Source organism: Neopelma chrysocephalum, unplaced genomic scaffold (genome assembly GCF_003984885.1).
Source record: "Neopelma chrysocephalum unplaced genomic scaffold, ASM398488v2 Primary Assembly neopelma1_60, whole genome shotgun sequence".
Lineage (NCBI taxonomy): Eukaryota > Metazoa > Chordata > Aves > Passeriformes > Pipridae > Neopelma > Neopelma chrysocephalum.
In genome coordinates, this window is record NW_020897715.1 from 14343409 (window position 1) to 14365724 (window position 22316).

The 22316-nt window shown below is 45.8% G+C and overlaps 1 protein-coding gene across 2 annotated transcripts; it reads left to right on the forward strand.

The window, feature by feature from the left end:
* The first annotated feature begins 2766 nt into the window (after positions 1 to 2766).
* On the forward strand, positions 2767 to 22281 carry TMEM39A (transmembrane protein 39A). Of its 2 annotated transcripts, XM_027681208.1 has the most exons (9): positions 2768 to 3089; positions 13976 to 14169; positions 15698 to 15920; positions 17286 to 17369; positions 18749 to 18891; positions 19344 to 19686; positions 20490 to 20677; positions 21176 to 21296; positions 21852 to 22281. In XM_027681208.1, exons 2-9 carry the CDS (start codon positions 14057 to 14059, stop codon positions 22083 to 22085), a joined length of 1449 nt encoding a protein of 482 aa, XP_027537009.1. In that variant the 5' UTR covers positions 2768 to 3089; positions 13976 to 14056; the 3' UTR covers positions 22086 to 22281. The 2 variants fall into 2 exon arrangements, with proteins under 2 accessions (XP_027537010.1, XP_027537009.1); XM_027681209.1 differs by lacking the exons at positions 15698 to 15920; positions 17286 to 17369 and having other exon boundaries at positions 2767 to 3089.
* The last annotated feature ends 35 nt before the right edge of the window (positions 22282 to 22316 follow it).

Consider the following 22316-nt stretch of genomic DNA (forward strand, 5'->3'; position numbering starts at 1 on the left):
GGGCCTTGAAAAACAAGTCTTGTGGTGACATGGTACCCCAGAAACAACTGAGTCACACAGTGACTCCAAAACAACCTTGTAGAACCTGGGCCGAAAAGCATGGTGTTGAGTGGATATATCACATCCCCTATTGTGCACCAGGCTCCAGGAAAATTGAAAAATGCAATGGACTGTTAAAGAATACACTGAGAGCAATGGGTGGTGGGATCCTCAAACATTTAGCAAAAGCCACCTGGTTAGTCAACACTAAGGAATCTGTCAGTCAGGCTGGTACTGCTCAATCAAAACTTTTATGTACTGTAGATTGCCTAAAGTTTCTGTAGTGCACATAAGAAACATGCTGGGGAAAACAATCTGGATTATTCCTGCCTCAGGCAAAGGCAAACAAGTCCATTGGATTGGTTTTGCTCAAGGATCTGAATGCACTTGATGGGTAATGCAGAATGATGAGGAATTCTGGTGTGTGCCTCAAGGGATTTGATTTTGGGTAAAAATAGCCAATGAATTAAACTGTTTGATGTAATTGCTATGTGATGCTGTGTATTGTCACTTATATGTGGTAATATGCCCATCACCACACTGGGCACTTTGCAGTGCCCGTCTCCACCAACTCTGGATTTGGGGATCTGAACTCAGCTGCCTTTTGATTACCACATTAATGAAGAATGAACTTTGATGAATCTGGACAAGCACAACAATGATGTAATCAGAACTGGCTTTACCATGCAACAGTCCAACAACACACACCATCTTTCTGGTCCTGAAAGACAGTTATGACAAATGAAGCCCAAGGTCATGGGAGAAATGAACTCAACTGACATTTTATAGAGACGGTTGATGGACTTAGGAAATTATATCTGTCTGTATATATCAAAAGACAGGAAAGGTGATGGGGTATTTGAAAGTGTGGAAGCTAGGAATGGTGTAAATGGTATAGAATAAGGGGTGGATACTGTGCTGGTTTCAGATGGGATGGAGTTAATATTCTTCCTAATAGCTGGTACAGTGCTGTGATTTTTATCGAGGAGGAGAATACCATTGATAACTCACTGATGTTTCACTTGTCCCTAAGTAGTGCTTACTCTAAATCAAGGACTTTTCAGTTTCCTATGCTCCTCACAAGAAGTCGTGAGGCAGCATAGCCAGGAAGATGACCAGAACTGGCCAAAGGGATATTCTGTACCGTAGAATGTCATGCCCCATATATTAACTGAGGGGAGCTGGCCAGGAGGGGCCAATTGCTGCTTGGGGTCAGGCTGGGCAGTGGTCTGTGGGTGGTGAGCAACTGTGTTATGCATCACTGTTGTGGGGTTTTTTCTCCCTTGAGTTATATTTCTCTCTCTCTGTTTGTTATGTTTTATTTCATTACAATTATTATTAGTAGTAGATTTTACTTTATTTCAGTTATTAAACTGCTCTATCTAAACCTGCAGGTTTTAGCTTTTTCCAATTTTCCTCCCCATCCCACCATGGGGGAGGGAGCGAGCATCTGAGTGGTACTTAGCTACTGGCTGGGGTTACACATGACAGCAGCAGTGAGGGTTGATCTGGCCAGCTCTGTCCCATTTGTCATAGTCTTGCCTAGCCCAAGTTACCAGGTTCTCAGGATAAACATTTAAGTGGTGCATCCCCACCCAGAAGTGGCTATTGCTCATAAGCAATATTACTTTTTTTCTCCAGTATTTCCTCTTGCTCCCTGGGAGAGCATTCTTGCCAACCATCTCTAACCTCTGTCTATTTGCTGCTGCGAGGTGACTATTGCAGACATCACTCAATGTCCTTCCCTGCTGCTGGCTCTTCCCAGGGGCTGCCAGTGCCCCAAGGCTGTCCTGGGTACCTTCGTGTACCTTCTAATGTGGTTGGCTGAGGGTGGCAGTAGCAGCTGAGCTTTTCAGCTGCTGTTATTCGGCCATAGGATAAATAGATGTGCTGACTGTAATGAAGCAGTTAATTCTGTTTTTTTAGGCGTTTTTTTGGCATCTCATGGTGCAAAACATGGCCACACCTCGAGTACTGCATGCAATTCTGGACCCCTCACTTCAAGAAAGACACTGAGGTGCTGAAGCCAGTCCAGAGAAGGGCAGCAAAACTGATGAAGAGTCTGGAGCACAAGTGCTATAAGAAGCAGCTGAGGGAGCTGGGGTTGTTTAGCCGGGAGAAAAAGAGGCTCAAGGGGGACCTTATTGCTTTCTACAATTACCTGAAAGGAGGTTGTAGCCAAGTGGGGGTCAGACTCTTCTTCCGGGCAACTAGCGTCAGGATGAAAGGACATAGTCATAAACTGTGCCAGGGGAGGTTTAGCTTGGACATTAGGAGGAATTTCTTCACATAAAGGTTGATTAGACATTGGAATGGACTGCCCAGGGAGGTGGTGGAATAACTGTCCCTGGAAGTGTTTAAGGAAAGACTGTATGTGGCTCAGTGGTCAAGGTGACATGGTGGTGTTTGGTCATAGGTTGGACTGATCTCAGAAGTCTTTTCCAAAGTAATTGATTCTGTGCTTATGATTCTGTGTGGAGCTTTCTGGCTCTATTTTTACTTGTGATTCTAGAGCAAACAAGGAGACGGAGCAGCTCCCGAGGAGACCCCGAAACCCCAGCGGCCAGGACAGGCCGGCAGCAGCACATTCGGGCAGCCCCGCTGCCACCACCAAGATGGCGGCGCGGTGCGGCCGCCGCCCCGCCCCGCGGCTCCTGCCCTCCCTGGGCCGGCCGCGGCCGCCGGGGGCCGCCGCCGCTGTCGCCGTGTGATGAGAGCATCAGCCCTCACTGCCACGTCTCCCGGGCAGCGGGCGCTGTGCAGGGCCGCGCCGGGGCGCCGAGGCCGAGCCCGCCCGCCTCTTCTTCCCGTCCTCTCCCTTCCCTTGCTCCTGCTCCTGCTCCTGCCCCGCCGCGGGGCAGCGGCGAGGTGGGTCTGCCCGGCGGGAGGAGGGGCGCTCCACGGGGCTCCCACCGCCGCAGCCGCAGCCTCGTCCCCCCGGGGCGGTCCGGGGGCTACGGGGGCCGGGGCTCGCCGCCGGGCCGCTGCCGCCGTTGGGGACCCCGCTGCCGGCTGATGTCCGAGCCGCGCCGCCGCCCGCGCTTGGATGTGTGAGTACTGGCTCCGCCGCTCCCTCAGGGCAGCCCCGCTCCGGGGCAGCCCCGGCGACACAGCCGGGCGGCGGGCTGGGACCGCCGGAGCCCCCGCAGGCTGCGGTGCCGCCCGCCCGAAACTTCGTGTGTGTGTGTGTATGTGTGTGTGTGTGTGGTGGGGAGGCTTCTGCCGGCTTTGTTCCGTCCTGCTGGTACGTTACGGCACTTGGTGCCGGGCTTCTCTTTTCAGACGTTTCCTGCTGTTCCAGGGTGAAAGCAGGAGGTCCGCTCACGCTGCGGAGAGCCGGGTGCTCCGTGGTAGGAGGGTTGGGGATTAAACGCGAGAAAGTTAGTCTGGGGTCACGCGTAGGTGTGCTTTTAAAGCGCTGTCCGTACGTAATCAGTCCTGCAAAGGAGGGAGGCAAGGGCACTGTTCTGTGGAAGATGAGAGCTGAGGCAATCCTCTGTAAGTCCAGGCAAATTCAATCCACCATAAGGTACCGTTTCCAGAATGCATGTGGATGCACATTTCTATCGCTGTTCTTTTTTTGTACCACTCAGAAAACAGAGTATCAATCATCCTCCGTTTTGTAGGGTAGCAGTTGGGCTGATGATTTTCCTTTTTACATGAGGCAGTTCCTTTGCTACTCCAGCATCATTTTAACATGTGAACGTATAGCAGAAACAGAGGCAGCTTTGTTTGCAATCTATGATTGCTCTCATGCATGCTTTTTATTGTGAATAAGGGGCCCCTACTGTCACTGGCATCTGTTACAACTGAAAGGGAAGAAATGAGATGTCTGTGTTACAAAGTGGTGAGTTACAAAGTTTTTGGAGACAAGGCATCCCTTCTATAACAATTCCTTCTGTCTGTTAACTCACTGTGACCAGAAGAGATTTTCTGGGAAAGGGTTACGGTAGTATGGGGATGGGACTGGAATGGCTCAGCTCCAGTCTTACAGGATACTGAAAGCAGAAGACATCAGCCCTTTAACCCGCAGTCTGCTCCTTTGCTCACGTCCCGGCACTCCTGTTGGAGTGTTTCTGATACTCATTTCTCCTTCCAGCTGCTCCTGTTGGAGTGCAGGCTGCTTTAGCCAAGGTGCTTGGCATTGCAGTCGGATGATACTTTGCTGGTAAAATCTGAGCCCACAGATGCAAAAGTGGTAGCCAGGCACTGCTGACCACTCCAGGAGTTGGGCTGAAACTTTACCTGCTCGTTGTTGTCCCTTACCTGAGTGAAAGTTCTTTAGGTGTAGATGCAGCTACTCCTTGTTTCTGTTCTTGAACATCTTTGACTTGGGTTTTGCAGTACGAACCAGGATGTCAGGTGGGAATGTCGTCCAGGTCATATGGAAGAACAGAGAAGCTCAGGTAATATCATTGACACTGTACCCAGTGTGATGTGTACTCCTGATTTCAAGACCATAAAACACCTCCATGCCTCCTGTACATCTCATTGCTGGCTGTCTCTTTGCAGACATGGTAACTTGTAAGCATTTGAGACCTGATTTTCAGAAGCTCTGGATATCCACACACCTACTGACAGAGGTGTCTATATTGCCTCAACCTGAGCATTCAAAAACATTATCAATATAGAAAACACAGGCCTTTTTTTTGCAGGCCTTTTATTTTTATTTTTTACTTTTATTTTTTTACAGTCTCTCTGGCTGTAAAGTGGGGATAAAACATTTTGCTTTCTACTTTTGCAGGATATGTTTTTATTCTGCTTGTAAGATAAATTCTTTTAAAAACTTCTTGGAATGTACAGGTTAGCACCTCGCTGAATTATTTTCCTTACAGGGATGCAGTAGCTAAGGAAATAAAGCTATTCTCATCTTAGCAGCCTGCCTGTATTAGCAATGTTTGTGCTGGTGTAACATTGCCAGTATAGATATACTTTTATGTATTACTCAAAAGCAGACAGGCCTAATCACTTTTTTTGTCTGTGCGTTCTTCAGCCACTACTTTTTGTTCTGAAATTTTAGAGAAAGAATCAAATTGTATATAGTATTTGAAGGGGAAACTCCACACCTTTTTGCTAGTTTTAAAGCTGAGCAGTGCTGAACACAAATCCTGCTCTGGAAGGGTCTGTAATGCAAATTGATTGGGGTAATTCAAGCCTGGATATCATAAAACTAACACTTCTTTTCCTTCTGTGGGCATCAAATCTGAATGTTTGAAAATACAGCAAAAGCATATGTGCCAGAAATGTTTGTTGAGATGGCTTCCAGTTTCCATGAGCATTCAGTTCAGAAGCCAGTTGGGCCACTCAGTACTACTCCATAGAGTTACAGCTCCTAAAAATGGATATGATGGAAAGCAACAAGACAATACTGATTCTGAGACCATCCTACTTCTCAGTCTCAATGATTTCCCTGTGCCTCAGAATCATGAAATCCTGGAATAATTTTCTTTTGGCAGTTACAATCATGTGGTTCAGTTTTAGTTTACCAGTGTGAAATTCTTGAGTTGGAGGGCTTGGGTTCATACTGTGGATTTAAAGAAAATACAGTTTGTTGATACACAGATGTATGTGCTTTTTAGCAGTAGTGAAAATAAGTTAGAGATTTGGCTGAATTTGTTTGTTGTTAGAACATTTGGTCTTAAAAATATTTTCCATTTCTGACAATTCTTTTGTTTTTCCATTGTGAAAATTTATGTCCTAGCATGTTTATGGACTGAGACATACAGAGAAGGATTGAATTTGGCTTGCAGAACCTACTTAAATGCTTGGGATCTTTAGTATTACTCAATCTGTCATAGTTAACTCTGCAGTATGATACTCTGTTATGTGTATTTTCCTTTCTGAGACCCAGTTTTTGTTCTCCTTGCACTGCCATTCTGGTGAAGAACTAAACCAGTTTGATGTTAATGCAGTGCTAACTTATACACAAGAAGCCATAAGGAAGATAGGATATTACAACAACTGACCTTCCTCTTTTCTCAGTGATCCCTTCCCTCTGCCATCTCCTTAACCTGCTCTCTGACCGCAGAGTTTGGCCTGCCCTGGTAATGGATGGTGCCATAAAGTTGGTTCTCTCCTCTTGTTTATTCACCTAATGACAGTAGGTCTTCTGTGTGAATCAGAACTTCAGTCCATTTATTTCTAACCCTACCACAGTTAGGTAAGTGGCATTGCTTTTAGCCAGTGGATTTTTAAAATGAGAGGTGAATCTCCAGGAGCTATGTGACTTGGGAAAATCTCTCATGAGCCATCATAAACTCCCCTGAAAGATTTTGTGCCTTTCTTTGTGGAGTGTGGTCATCGGAGAGTTATTTCCAACCTTTTTTTGAGTTTTTTGGGTGTTGCAAGCGGAAAACGAGACTTCTGGTGGGAAGTGGGTATTGTGCAAGCCGGTCAGGAGAGCCGTGCTGTCTAACAGTGCGGCAGCACCCATGTATGCCGGGGAGTTTGGAATGGTTGGTTTAAAGCAAAAATGTCAGTAGACATCTGTGGCCCATAAATACATATGCAGATTCAGACAGGTAAATTAGTCTTGATATAATTAATTAATGTATCCTATTGTATTTTCCCAATCTACTAGGTTAGTTGATCTGTAAATGGTCATACAAGGTTCTGAGTGTTGCCTACCAGAGTCATGGAAGTTGAATTGAAGACTCTTGCTATTTTGTGGGGAACTTGAATATTACCTGTACCTCTTATTAAAGAGGCAAGTAGGGGAGAGTTGATGCATTCTCAAATGTGGTTTATATTTTAATGCGAAATTATGATTTATTCAAATTACAATTTATTTAGAATTCCCTGAAATAATTTTGCTTTTCCACAGTGTTAGGGGTGTGCAAACTCTTGTTGCACCAGTACTTTCTGCTGTGAATCCCAGTGCAATGATTTGGAGTAAAGCTTAAGGAAGCGGCTTTTAACTTTCTACTTCATGCCTTTCTACTTCATGCCTTCAAACTCATTGCTACAGATGGCAGATGCCTGCCTTATTTTTAGCTATTTGAGGACAAAATAGAAAAATCTTAGTGACTCCCCATGATTTGTCATCATGGCTGATCTCCATTAAATTAAACATAGGGATTGGCAGAGAAACAAAAACAGCAGGAAAGCTGCTTCTGTTTGTTTTTAAAAAAGCTTGTCTAAAGCACTAAAATAATACTGTAAAAAATATTCACTACTACTTACAGAGACCCTTGGGAGGAGAAATACTTGCTGAACAGTTTATCCTGTTCGGGATAAGGAAATTGAGGTCTGATAAGATTGGTAAAACAAGTTCCCTGGAAGTCAGTTGAACAGGAGAGATTAAAAAGCAAATGAGGTCCTAGCCTGTACTCAGGCCATCAGGCTGTGTGTATGTGTTCAAGGCTGGGAGGAGAATGGATATTTTGGTGGCTTACTTGACTGAAAATGTTAAGATGGGCTCTTAAAGCAAGAGCATCTTCTATCTTTTTCTGTTTTCTTTCTTCACCCCCTTCAGGAGTGACCTGTTGTTGTGCATTTGCCCTGATAACTTGGAAAAAAGTTCAGTGGCCGTACCTAAAATTCCCCTCCTTTCCCAGTTACTGTACATGGCACAGTGTAACGGAGGGTGATCTGTGGCTGTGTTTTAGCAGAGCCATGGCTGTGTGTAATGCTTACTGAAGAGCTTTGGTGCAAGAGGTACTTAGGAGTGTGTGTTGATAAACTGTATTAACGGCCAGCTTTGATAGCCTTGCCTGTGTTGTGTCTGCTAACACATTGCCCTTGTGATTTAGCATTACTTCCCAACCAGTGGCCCCTTCTAAACAGAACTTCTGTTTCTATCAGTAATATGCACAAGGAATTGGAGCTTAAAACTTTTGTCTTGTTACATACGCAGAGAACTGTGGGTCTAGCTCGGTAATTCCTGCCAGCTCTTTAGTTTGGGCCTCTCATTCTGGATGAGGCTGGACTTGCTGTCTCTTTCCCCACACAGCTTAAAAGCATGGGAACTGTAGGACCAAAATAAACCATGACCCAACTAGTCAGGCCCGCATTTCCCTTTGCTGCTGGAAAAGCTCAACTTTGCAATTCTGTCTTGTTCTCACACGAGAACAAGCCAATGCTTTCTTTATTCCCAGATTCTGTATTTGGCTGTGAGTGTTGCCGTATACATCAGAAGAAGCCAAAGAAAATGTTAATGTCTTGCTAACTGTAATACTGTTGTCTTGGTGAGGAGTTTTATTGGCCACTTGTAGCTGCTGAGCCCTGAGGATCTTGTGTTGTGGGTTGGTTTTGTTTTTTTTCAGTTTCTTTTAGAATATAAATTCACTTGTGTTCATTCATAAAATTATTACAGTCATTCATTAAAGTCTTCCTAAGCTCTTTGCTTTAACCTCCTGCAGCAGTTTGTTGCACAAGGTAATTATATGGTTATAAGGTAATATTATTTTATTACTTCAGGAATTGTGGCTTTGTTCTCATACTCGCCAGAGGTTCATTAAGAGTGCTGAGTGTGTTTATCTTCTTTCCTCCAATTCACAAAGACTTAAACTCACCTGTATTCTGAAGAGGATCCTATCGCCTGCATACCTCTGGAAATTTCGTCCTTGCACCTCCTAAAGTAAGGTCTTCGAGGGGATTTTAAGCAATGTATAGGATTTGGGTTGGAAATCCCTCTCCAGTTTAAAAAATTGCTCTTTCAGTCTCTTGGATAATTTGCTTGGTCTAGAGTATTAAGAACTTAAATCTATGTCCTAACCTTAAAGAGCACATCTACAAAATGAGCTGGCTCAGCTTACTGCACTTTAATCTTGAGAGGCTTTTCCTGGAAAACTTTTCTTTCCTGCTCCCATTTTTGTCTGTGGGTATTTGAAGTACTGCAGCAGCTACAAATGGCAGATGCTGTCTTCACCTTGTCTTTAGCTAGAACTCTTAGTTTCCCCACTTACCTGTCTTCTCAGCTTTAGCCTTCTTTGCTGAAGATGCCTGAAATGTCATACACTGTTATATGCCATTTGTGAATTCTTGCCTTTTTCTTGCTACTTTCACCATTCAGTTTTGATGTGTGCGTAGAGGACTGGTAGATGGTGCCTCTTCAGCCAGAGTTGTGCTGCATCAGAAAAGCCTACACTGACCTGGTCTTGATGGGTTGGTTTTGTTATTACGGAGGAGGTTCTTCATTCTTAGTCACGGAGTGAAAATTAGTCTTGCTGGTGCATCACCTGACAGTGGTGATTCACTTCTCACTCTTGTCCTGTTTGATGGAGTCTGAGCTGCACTTCAGGGGGGTTTCTGTCTCTCTCTACCAAATCTCCCTCTTAATCCATTGCTGCATATGGCATGAGGACTTGGAAACTATGCTGACTTGGAGACCTCCGTTCTAACCGGTTTTGCCTCCCAGCTCTGGGCCAGGTGGCGGGTGTGTGCCTTTGGAGCCAGCCTGAGTTGAAAGGTTGTGTTGACTTAGCACTGGAGCAGCTCTGCGCAAGCCAAATATTTAGCTTTCCATCTGATAACCTGTCGGTTGTTTCCTCCCTCACAACAACCAAATGCTTATTTTATTCCCAGACCAAGTTAGGGCTTCCACAGAAGTTTTGCAGCTTCTTGGCTTTTGGTGTGGCAGATGTGAGGGTGCTTGGGTTCCGCCATCGCTGTTCCCAGGCTTTCTTAGGATTGTTTTTTCTTTTTGGCATTATGTTGGCTGAATTTGGTTACCAGCTTTGTGTCTCAGTTTTTCCAGCTGTCAAAATGGGTGGGAATTTTTTTTGTTTTGTTGGTTTTTTTAAATTATTATTATTTTTTAATTTAAATAAATAAATAAATGGTTCACACTAAAAGGAAATAAAAATAACCTGTAGTAACTGGGACTCTTAATGTTCAAAGTTCAAAAGAAAACTTGTCTATAAGGTAGATTTGCTGATAAGTTGCAAAGACATTAGGATTGCTGGACAAATGCAAGTTTGGGATTAGGTTGACCAGCTACAGCGACTTGAATTGAGGACATTAGTAACCAAGAGACCTTTTTACATTGCTTGTTTCAGTTTCAGAGACAGACTGCGCTTTGTGTCAGTGCTCTGCAGCCATGTTGTGGGGGTGACCTGCTGCAGTTCCCTGCGAGGGAACACTGCACAGGTGGCAGGTGTGTTTCCATAAAGCACAGACACCCGGAATGGAAAGTCTTACTGTGCATGTGTGTAGCCGAGGAGGAGGCAGGCAGAGCTCCCTCGCTCACCACAGAGGCGATGTGTTGCTTCACCCCCAGATGTCACATGCTGACCCAGCAGGAAAGGGCTGCTTTAATCGAGATGGAGAGTTGCAATGAGAGACCTGTGGTCTTCTTGAGCCACATTGCTGCAAGTGAGGATGGTCACATTTCCCTTTCTGCTCTTGAGAGTATCTGGTTGTAGGTCTTGTGGAGCCAAAAAGAGCCTCTTGAATGTTTTCCAGCCTCTCAGAGTTCTTGTGCCTTGGTGCAGCAAGCTTCCTGAGGGACTGGAGGCTCAGAGTTTTCTCCAATTGAAAAATGTTAACGCCATCAAAATAACTGGCTGAGCATTGTAGTGTTTGCAGCAAAGAGATGGGGAACTAGGCAGACTTTCCATTCTGATGAGTCACTGACTCTCTCCTGATTTGCCTCTTGAAAGAGCTGTTTGGGCAGCTGCTGATGCAGGAACATGATTCTGAGTGATGGTCCCTGGGGAGCAGGACAGGGCTGCGTGCTGCTTCACCTCTGAACTGGCGGATAATTCGTCTGCCTAGCTCTTTATCAGTAAAGCCTTGCACACCACTGTAGCTCTTGCCTGCCTTGATCCTGCCTCAGCAGGATAGCGGGGGAGCTGATGGGCAGGAGGGGTGTTGGTGCAGAGAAACAAAATGACCAAGTGGTCCTTTGCTGTGGTTCTGAAAGGAAGAATTGGAAATCAGAGGGTCTTGTGCCCTGTTTCTGGATCTTCTTATAACTATGTCACATGTGAAAGAGCATGGTCTGTTCTAGGACCAAGAGCTGTCCATACCCACACCCAATCCCTGGACCCACTGTCTGTTGTTCTGTAGCTGGTCCCCAGATCCTGCTTGTCTGTTTTTATGATGCCCACATCTGCCTGAAAGAGGAGATCTTGGAATATGGGTAGTTTCAGTTCTGAGGATTTGAGGATGAAGGGACTACAAGTATGTGACTAATTTTTTGAGGGAAATTGTAGGTGAACTGGAAAGAACAATGTGGAATCATATTAATAGACTAAAGAGGCCTGTCAGGAAGAGCTTTTATCTTTCATTACTCACTTTTTCTGCATGACTCTATATAAAATAAGATCGCTGATGGGTGGGTACTGCAAACAGAGAAGGGAGCCTGTAGACTTCATTAATACTTAATATGACTCAGATGCACACAGGAATCTTATCTGTTGAAATAAAGGGTTATGGACACTTTTTTTCTTGTTCACATATTTTTCAAAGTAGAATCATGCCTTTGTTTATTAATTGAAAGGTATAAAAAGGCCTTTCCCCATGCCTCTCTCCTCAAAAATGAAAGCTGTTGATTGGTTCAAGGCCAAAAAAAGCAGACTTAGAGTCGAACTGATCTGTAATCTCACTGCTTTGTTTAGCTTTATCTGTGGAGCTTCAGTTTTGTGTGGCGAGTTTTACAAAAAAAAGGCAAACAAAAAAGGAATGGTTCTTAGGCAGATTTTGCTCTAACAGACACCTACCTAATTTGATCTAACTCCAGTGAAGTAAAAGTTATTTAAAGCTTGATTGAGGAACTGCCCAGTCTATATGTTCATGGACCACTGTGAAAGGGCTTATTCAAGTGCATTTAAAATATGTGCACTGATGTTAAGGATGGCTGCTTTCCACAGGCAGTCTGTTTTACTGGTAGAAACCCTGCATTTTACTGGTTTGCAAAACCAGAGGGTAGAAGTGCAATTTCTTAGTGTCCAAGTGCCTGCTTTGGAGAGTGTGTGAGGCATACTAATGGGATGATACTAATGAGACCTGTTAAATTATTTACATTAATTATTGAATGTGGCATAAAATACCTTCCACTGTTAATAGCACTAATTAGACCACCAACATATTGCATCCATTATCATAAATATACTGTAGATTGAATTAGACCAGTTGTTTTAGCTTTCACAGTCCCTGTAGTAGTTGAATTTGGCTTAAAATGTCTTTCAAGTTTGCTTCTTTTTAGAGGTTTTTCTCATTTTTTTTCCCTTCATTTTAGCTGCTTAGCAAAAGTCTGGATGCCCTAAGTAAATTCAGCATTGTTTGTTGCCACCCCTGCTCATCTTGTGCATGCAGGAGAATTTTCTTCTGTTTGTATTTAATTCCTGACATAGAAATATTCCCAAATAAAACTCTAGAACATCCTAAGAAAATTGTCTGAAAGCTTTAGAGTCCTGACTAGAAGGGTAAGGAAGGCTTCAATTCTCTGTTGTGTTGTCATTGGAATTATAATGAGAGTTTTAAAGTCTGCCAAAATACATTATTTTCCTCCAAACCCAAATTGCCCAATGTTTGCTTTCCTTTCATGCATTTTCACATCTCCTTTTCCTTTTTTTTTTTTCCCCTGTCTCCAGGATCTCTGTTTTTTGTTGTGGTTTTGTTGTTTTGGTTTGGGTTTTTTTGGGTTTGGGTGTTTGGTTTTTTTGTAAGTGATCTTCATGTGGATATGTGGAAAGCATTCATCTTTTGAAACATCTTGGATTTTTGTTGAAAATTTGAGAATTGGTATCCTAGTTTCAACCACAACAGTTGGTTATTAGAGTAGAGATGAAGGATGGGAAATTTTAATACAAAGGACAGTTCTTTGAGGGAGTTTTTTAGAGTAATTCTCCTGCACATTGTGTTCATGGCGACAGTGGTGTGACTCACTGAGGAAACTTCCTGGCATTTCTGCCAGCTGCGATTTCTCATGATTTTAAAGGAGGTGATAACTGAATTATAAATAGGTGATAGGTTCCATCTGTAGATTTCAAAGCTAGATCCAGAGCTTCCCAGAAGGTGTGGGTGCTTTTTTGGACCTTGGGTTGGTTCTGGGTATGATATTTTTCCAAAAGGGCAGCGGATTAGTCTCCGGACTCGCAGACACACCAAAGTCCTTGGAGTGAGATGCTCACTCAGTGTCTTGTTTCTGTACGGCACATATGCTTGGAGTGACTTGCAGATTTACACTCCAGTTCAGTCCCTCACTTCCTTATGTCTGCTAGCCATCAGAAACTTACCTGACTGCCAAAATCCTTGCAGTGTCATGTGGGAAACCAATGAAATAGAAGCAAAACTGTACAGGAAGTGATAAAGGCTGTGTCAGAGAATCCACCATTGTTACTGATATTCTGAGTTGCCCAGCCTATACGTGCATTTGAAGTAGATGCATAACGTGTGTTTTGCTGCACTACTCTGCTAACTAAAACTACTTTTAAATGGACCTCCTACCTTCATGTCAGTCAGGCGTTCTTAGCACGGAAGGGAGCTGAACCATGCAGCTACCTTAATGGAGACCAGCCTGTCTGTTTGGACCTCTGCCAGAGGGCATCTAAATTACCTACCAGCATCAGAGCCTGTGAAGTAACATGTTGGATGGTTAAAAAGACCTGTGAAGCTCTAATAGCTCCACCACAACATGGGGAAGGCTCTTTCCAGGCTTGCTTTTGAAATGAAACACACAGTTGCGTCACCTCCAGCACTGCAGATGCTCAGTGGTGCTTTCCAGCCAGCAGGAAGTGCTAGCAGTCACTGATGGCTGATTTAAGCAGCCCCTTTTTAAAGACACAGTGTCAGTGATGTTCATTCTGCATGTGCAAGCAGAGGCTGATCTGGTGCCACTGAAATGGCACAGTGTTTTAGGGTGGTGATGGCTGTCCCACAGGGCTCTGAGTGTATGAGAGTGACTTCGCTTTGCATGAATTTGCTTGGCTTCAGTGTGAACTTAAGTGAACAGCAGTTTGCATCTTAACTAATGTTTCTGCCTCCTTTGCAGACTTGGGAAGGCTTTTGGATCATTGTCTGGGTCTCAGGGCACAGCCTGCCAGAGGCACTGGAAGCGGACTGGTTCCTGGTCATGCCCGGTGGAAGGAGGGGACCCAGCCGGCAACAGCTAAGCCGTTCAGCTTTGCCTTCTCTCCAGACACTGGTTGGCGGGAGCTGCGGAAACGGTACTGGTTTGAGAAACAGGTGAGGACAAAGGTGGGGTTGTTGAGACCCTTGTGGCTTGGACAGCGCTAAAAGCAAGGGACTTGATCCACTCTGAACTCTGCGCAGGAGGGTGGCTTTGTGGTGAAAGCGAAGAACTGGGAGATGGGAACTTTGAGCCTGCTGCTGTGGCATTAGGAGGTGACTCATCCAAGAGGGAACGTGTCATGTGTGACAAACCTCTGTTCCAGCTTCTCTTCTCAGCTCTGCTATGGCACATGCTGCCCTCTGTGGCCCCTCTCTTGACTTCATGCAGTAAAATCAGCCCCATGGGGAGGATTGTGGAAGTGGTCTCAGCCCCCCTTCAGTGCTTGCTGTGGTCACAACAGCCAGGGGTGGAAATTGCACAGTGCTCCGTTTGTCTTTCCTGCAGCAGTTCCCAGAGCAATGAGTCCTAGCAAATGATGAGTCCTTGTCTCTTGCTTGCCGGCAGCGCCACAGGGAATTAGTGTGACATGTCAGAACACTGCTGTGACTCCTCCTCCCGCATAATAGAAAGGCAGGGCAAGGGGATGCCCTTATTCTGTTTTGGACCTGCTGGCTGCAGATTCAACTAATTCTCACAGTTGGCAAAAATCATCTCCATTTTCTGGGGAAGTTGGGGGCTGAAACAGGAACAGACAGTGACATTTAGATCTCCACATTTGATATGAAAACTGAAAGGGCCCAGTGTTACTTCCTTCCATAGAAAAGTTGGCAAACTAGAAAAGCTATTTGCTACATGCAGAGGCCCTGGTATAGGTTCATTCTTACAAATTAGAGCAATCCAAGCCATGTAGGTTTGGCCTGTACAGACTTCTCTGTCTGGGACAGATGAACAAATGGCACAGTCTGAGGTTCTTGAGGAGCAAGTAACTGTAGAGACCATAGAGGCAGTGCCTAGGTCCTTGCTTATCCTGGTTTCAGACACAACATAATTATGTCTGAGCTTCCTCCATCAGTTCAGTCTGCCAGAGCTTTTAGTTGTCCAAGCCTCTGAAACCTAGGAAAGAAGGAAGTGTGAGAACACTTGACAGGTCAGCCTCTAGGAAGTGGCTGAACTACTTCATTCCATTTTTAGTTACCCTTCTTTTAAAAAGAGGAACTGTGAGCAGAAAGACAGTGGGCACTTTGCAGTACTGGAGAAGGAGGCTGGGTGCTACAGTAATGTCCTGGTGATGGGTGGAAAGAGCCAACATTAAGTGCTTGGTGTGGCACAGAGTCCTCAATGAGTTTTCCTCTGTACCTCTGCTCCTCAGTCTGCAAGTTTACTGAAATATTGCTGGGCATGTCACAGCACTCCGGCAGCTTAATCAGTTGTTCAGAGAAAATGCTGGATAAGGGTTTTGTCTGAGCTAAGATGATGAACCTCACCACCAGTCTCGTATCAGAAGTATAAATGCAAGACTGCTGTCACCTTTCCTCTAGTAATGCCCAGTCTCCAATTTACAACCTCAAGCACACTCTGTCCTGGAAAATGTTAGAGATGATGTAGAATGTTTACCAAGTCAGTGATACCCATCTGCTTCAGGAATGGTAGTGCCATCAGCCTCTCTGCGCCTCCGATCACAGCGCTGATTACTCCAGAGCCTGTGCGTCACTGCCGGATCCCTGAACTGCCGTTGGATGGGAGCCTTCTCTTTGAATTCCTGTTCTTCATCTACCTACTGGTAGCCCTCTTCATTCAGTACATCAACATCTACAAGACTGTCTGGTGGTACCCATACAATCACCCTGCTTCCTGCACCTCACTGGTGAGTTCCCCAGCAAGTGCCATCACTCGTGCTTTTTCATTACACAGCTGCTTTTCATGCTGCTTCAGTCCAGGAATCACCAAGCATTAGACATTAAGGGAGTGGATGGGAGTTCACATGCACCCCCATCATCCAGGGCCATGTCATCCCCCATTTTACAGGGGAGAAAATACATGGCAGATGAGAGAGGAATCAGCAGGACTCCTTCAGGAGAAATTTCTTGCAGATACTTGCATGGCCTAGCTAGCTCCTAGGGTTGAAACAGAGTTGAGATTCCAGGAGCTGTCTCCTATCGTGGGTGCCCTTCCCAGTGGAAACAACAGAGCCTGAAGAAGGAAGATATGCAAGTTTACATTAGGATCTCACAGCAGGTCAGCAGCAGAGTTGGGGAGGGGTTCAGATCCTCAGATTATGTAAAGCTACCAGTCTCCTCAGTTTCAGTCTTGATGGCGCAATAAGCTGCGCGACCTGGCAGTGACCTGTACCTGAGTCAGTGGGCGTGCGTGAGTGAAGCCAGCCTCTGCAGCTGGTATTGTGTCCTTAAGGCTGCTTGGAAGTGTGAGGTGGTTCCTCAGTTACCTGTACCGACAGGTGGTGCTGGTGTTCCAGCTCAGCTCTGCGATGTTGGACGCAGCTTGCTTAGAAGTAAAAGCGTTCTGTTTTGGGCTCCCTGCCTGGAAGGATTTAATAGTCATTTGTTTGTTCCCATCACAACTCAAGCATTCTTTTTTACCCAAAATGTCCTTGAAATCCCAAACAGCAGCATTCAGAGTCTGCTAACTCTGTTCTAGACAGGATATATTTGATGGCTTCACTGAAAAAATGTGAGAACTGTATCTAACTTGATGCAGCCAGAGTCAACATTAAACTTCTAATACAGATCTGTGACCTGTGAAGATGACATTTCTCACTTCATCAGGGAACAGTGGTTGCTACAGACCATTTTTGAGACCAAGAGGGAAAGTGAGCTGGTGTGCTCACTCTGGACTCCATTTCGGCTGCCCTTGCTCTGGTTGCTCAGGGGCTTTTACCTGGAGAACCTGTAACCTGTTCTCCATAGTAGGATTCTGGTCCTAGATGTCCCTTTGACCCTAAAAATACCTGCCTGAAGGGTGGATTTGTTTTGTTTTCTGTGCAGATCTCTCCATGGGAAGGAACCTCCCTGTGGAAAAGATCTTGCTTCTTGGAGACATTCCTCTGTTACTAATGTTTATCCCTTTTCTCTCATCCCTAATAGAGAGATTAGGGGAATGCTTCCATGAAGTCCTAGTGTACTCTCCAGCAGCCAGTTTTCTAGTCTCACCCCATCTGGGTGGTTTTAGAGTCCCTTTTCCTGGTGAAGACCTTTCTTCTTTCCTCCTTCAGAATTTTCACCTCATTGACTACCACCTGGCGGCGTTCATCACAGTGATGCTGGCACGGAGGCTGGTGTGGGCCCTCATCTCTGAGGTAACATTCCCAATGTTCCCTCTCCTGCCTGCAGTACTTACTGCAGAACATGACCATCCCTGGTCTGAGAAAGTTGGAGGGTTTCTTCCCTCAGAATAGTCTGCATTTGAAGGACTAAGATTTTGGTGGTGCCCTGCCTTGGAGATTTTTCCTGGAGACCATTCATGTCCTGCAGTATTGGGTAGCTCTGTTGCCTCTGCAACTAGAAGGAGATTAAATAGTCCCTCTTGCTTATTATCTTTGCAGGCACAGTACTGTACCCTGCAATCTTGTGTTAGAGAAGTGGCCAAGAGAATTGCAAGTCATGTAGCAAAAAGGCAAATAGGGAGGTTAGCCAAGACTGGAATAATGAACTGGAGATTAGAGGGGAAAAGGTCAGGAGGAGGATGTCTGAGTACACTGAAGTGAAATAGGAATGCTGGTAGAACTGCTTTTCCAGTCCTGGTTACTCAATAACTCAGACTCTGGTCATGTCACCACAGATTTTGAGACCTTCTCTGTGTTTGTGAGAGCAGAACCAGGCAAAACAGACCTTTGTAAAAATCAGTTTGAGGAAAATGGAAGTTTTGACAACTGAAATGTTGTCATTAACATTAACTAAGCAACTAAGCAGTGTTGTAAAAAAGGTAAATAAAAGAACAGTTATGTCCTGTTGAATAGATGAATGGAGAAGATGGGATCTCCGAAGTTCTCTTTTCATCTGATTCCTGCCATTTTCATTTATGTTCACATCCTCTGTAAAACTTTCATAGACCGAAATTTCTGCATTGAAACCTTCCATGCAAGTTCTTGCACATCCCATCTATTGGCTCTAACCCTCTATCTTTTCATAGTTCAGTTTCCTTCTCCCCTCTGGAGACTGGAACAAGCTTTCTTGCTGTGATGCTTCCTCACTAGACTGCAGCCTGTACATCGAATAGAGATGAGTCTTGGAAATCTGGTTTTGGGATTGCCAGGGTGCACCATCTTCTCTTCCCTTGGCTGAGAACTGTGACCTTCCAGAATGCTGAGACCTAAAGGAAAGAGCAGGAGGAACTGAGTTTCAGGCTATCCCGGACTATTATCAGAGCAATAAGGGACTTGAGCAAAAATATTTTTCTACTTTGCAGCTCTGAATGTTTTTTAAAGGCCTTACTTCAGTCATGCCCCACAACTTGTGATTATTTGAATCTTTTGGATTCTGTCAATCATTAATAAAATCAAAGGCATTTACCTTTGTAAGACGATCAGTTTCCTGCTTCTGGGAGGAAGAGGGCAGCTATCCCTCTTACAGTACCTCCTGGCACCCCTCTCCCTGCTGCTCCTCCACAGGCAGCCCTTGTGCTTGTCTTCTAGCACCAGCGTTACAGGGCTGCTGAGTGTTTCTTCTCCATTTGCAGGCCTCTCAGGTGGGTGCGACATCAGTGGTTCACTACATGGTGCGCCTGGTGCTGCTCACCCTCTGTGGATGGGTGCTCTGCTGGACTTTGGTCAACCTCTTCCGCAGCCATTCTGTTCTCAACCTTCTCTTCCTGGGCTACCCGTGAGTGACACCACCTTCTGGGCAGGGGGAGCACAGCTGCTTGGGTGTGACACAAGCCACCATGGGAGGCAGAGCTCTTGGCTGTGGTCTGTTTCCTCAACTTAAATTAGAAGGGAGGCAGGAGGGGCTGGGGGTGGTGCGAGAAGGTGTCACTGAGCTGATGAAGCAAATTGCCTCAGTTGCTGTTTGTGTGAGGGGCCTTTACTGCCACTTGAAGACTGAGCCATTGAGATGGTTGGTTCCACAAATGGGATTTAAAGAAGCTTCTCTGCCCAGTTGTTGAAACTGCAGCCTCTGGCCCTTTAGGGCAGAGAAGAGTTGGCCACTAGCTTCTGGAGTGAGGGTTCCCATGTGGTATCACTCTCCTAAGGGCCAGCATCTGTTGAGAAGGTGCCCCTCACTTCCTGCTGGGATGGCTGTCATTTCAACCATTGTTTTTTCTTTCATGGCAGGTTTGGTGTCTACGTCCCTTTGTGCTGCTTCCACCAGGACAGCAGAGCACAGCCTCTACCTGCAGACTGTGGATACTTGGTACAGGACCAGGTGGCAGATGATGGGGCTTCAGCCGTCAGCAGCCTGGTCAAAGATTTCTTCTCGCTTCTGTGGGAATCCCTGAGAGAACAGTTCAATAATCCTACGTCTATCCCCACCCACAGCTGCCCCCTTTCCCCAGATCTCATCCGCAATGAGGTGGAGTGCCTAAAAGCAGACTTCAACCGCAGGATCAAGGAAGTTCTCTTCAACTCTCTCTTCAGTGCCTACTACGTGGCATTCCTGCCACTGTGCTTTGTGAAGGTAGCTGTTGTCTGGTTCTCCCTGTGCCCCTGCCCGCTGTCTCCTTCTGACTGTTGTGTGAACTGCTGCCAGGCCAGATTCCTGGTTAATTCCCCTTTTCTCTGTCTCCCCTTTGGCAGCCCGGATAGCGGAGCATGGCTGCATCCGGAGTGCACTAGTACTGCTCCTGGTTGGCAGATAGGTATTGCCATAAATGTGATGCACCTCTAGTCCCATCACCCCACTTACTAACTCCCCTTCTCCCACCCTCTGTCCTAGGCAGATGGATAGCTGTGTTCTTCCTAGAAAAGGGAGCCTGTTGTTACCCATCTCAGATCCAGCATCTTGCCTTTTGAGTGCTTGGATCAGACGCTTTGGTGGTCAGGCTGTTAGAGCCAACTAGGATGCTTAGCAAGCTAAATCCAAGAGCCTCTTGTCAATGTGGGGGTTGTATATTTTCATCTGTCATTTTTTTAACTTGGACAAGCTCCTGTTGGTGCAGAAACGGGCAGGGCTCCATGTAGCAGTCTTGGTGCAATTGGTGCTCCTGGGGCAGTTCTGCGACAAGCATACTGCCTTGTTACCTGTTCCTGGAGGAGGAGATGCACCAGCTGCAGCATCATCCCCTGCCTTTTCTCCTTCAGGTCAAGGAGAAGGGAGTCTTGAGTGTTTCCTAAGCTGTAACCCTTCGAAATCACTGGTCCAAAAGCGCATGCCTGTAACGTGTGGTGTGGGTCTGCTGGATGCACACGCAGTATGTCACTTGTCATTCCTTTGTCTGTCTTGTGACAGTGGTGCCAAGTTCTTGTCTGGTCTCTTTGCAGAGCACCCAGTACTACGACATGCGCTGGTCCTGTGAGCACCTCATCATGGTGTGGATCAATGCCTTTGTCATGCTCACCACTCAGCTGCTGCCTCCCAAGTACTGTGACCTGCTCCACAGGTCAGCCGCCCACCTTGGAAAGTGGCAGAAACTAGAACACGGTTCCTACAGCAATGCTCCACAGCACATGTGAGTGGGCATGGGGAGGGGTTGGCATGCCTCGCAAGGGGAGGAGAAGACGTTCTAGTAGAGGAGCAAATACCACCAGTGCGTATTTACTGAGAACACTTCTGCACTCCCCATGCAACTCTACTGGCCTTACTGTTCCCTGGAAACAGAAATGTCTGCTCTAGAGAGCTGTCTGAGCTCCTCCAGTCACTGCTGGCTCGTTCCCAAAAAGGAAGGCTGACATTCTTCTTGGCCACTGGAGAGTATCTTGCGCAGGGGCGGGGGGTGGCCCCCTCCCATGAAGTGGATGAGGTTCTTGCACTGGGAGTCATTTGTTCACATTACTCAGAGTCCATTTGATGGGCTTATGATCACCTCTCTCTGCTTTTCCAGTAGGAGCTAGGACATGTCCCTGTGGCAGAGGCTTTGGTATTTTTCAAGATGTAGTCCACTCCTGTGAACCTTTATCCAGGGAGTTGGGAGCACAGATGCTAAAGCTCTGGCATTCTCTCCCCACAGCTGGTCAGAAAACACAATATGGCCACAAGGAGTTCTGGTGCGACGGAGCCGATGCCTGTATAAAGCAGTTGGGCCTTACAACGTAGCAGTGCCTTCAGATGTGTCCCATGCCCGCTTTTATGCAAGTATCTCTTCTCTTGCTTGATGCCTTAACGACTGTGGGAGGGAGGAGAGGCTCAAACATGGCTGCAGCAGAGCAGACCGTGCAGAACAGAGTTCAGTGCTGCGCAACAGCCTGTTGCTGCTAAACAAAATACCTGTTAGCAGCTGAGGGGTTTTCCCTTTCCAGTATTACAGTGACCTCTGGGCAAGATGGAAGCCACAGCTGCCTTGTCAGTGTTTTCTCATCAAGGTGGCACAGCTCTCTCATCAGACAGTGGCATATTCCCAAGAGGGTTCTAGTTAACATCGTTCAGGGAAACAGGAAAGTACATCAGCAGGCCAATTGGTTATCTCACCCGTCCTCCCCTTCTCAAGCAAAATGCCACTTCTACATGCCACCTCTTATTCTGTTTTCCCTAAGTAGCACCTGGTGGTGGCTGGAGTACAAGCATTTCTTCTGCCCCACAGTGGTCAGTGCCTCAGTGGTGCCCGACAGCATTATATATGTACCCCTCCTCCCTTTAACCCTGCAACAAATTACAGAAATCTGTCCTTTTTAACTGTTTCCCTGCAGTTCCTTTTCCACCGTCCATTACGGCTGCTCAACCTGCTGATCCTCATTGAAGGCAGTGTGGTTTGCTACCAGCTCTACTCCCTGCTGCGCTCAGAGAAGTGGAACCATACCCTCTCCATGGCCCTCATCCTTTTCTGCAATTATTATGTCTTATTTAAGCTCCTCCGGGACCGGATAGTATTAGGCAGGGCATACTCCTACCCACTCAATAACTATGGACTCAAGGCACACTAGGCCGGCCAAATGTGTACCCCTTCTCTTTTTCTTCCCACAGGGCAGGGAGGGAACCTCAGAAAAAAAATATTTTCGTACAGTTCTATTTTTTTCTTGCAGCGTTTATAAATATTTAAAATATTTTATATTTTGTATACTATTGTTTTTGTGGGGCGGGAAGGGAACCAGTGGCAATTAAATGTCGCTTTATAAACAAGGTGTTATTTTATATATATAAAAACCAAAAAAAAG

Bases quoted from the DNA above. Each gene is read 5' to 3' on its own strand.
- TMEM39A (XM_027681208.1), top strand. From the start codon at position 14,057: ATGCCCGGTGGAAGGAGGGGACCCAGCCGGCAACAGCTAAGCCGTTCA. The intron at 15,921-17,285 runs GTGAGTTCCCCA...TTCCTCCTTCAG, and splicing joins CTGCTTCCTGCACCTCACTG to AATTTTCACCTCATTGACTA. The intron at 19,687-20,489 runs GTAGCTGTTGTC...GTCTCTTTGCAG, and splicing joins TGCCACTGTGCTTTGTGAAG to AGCACCCAGTACTACGACAT.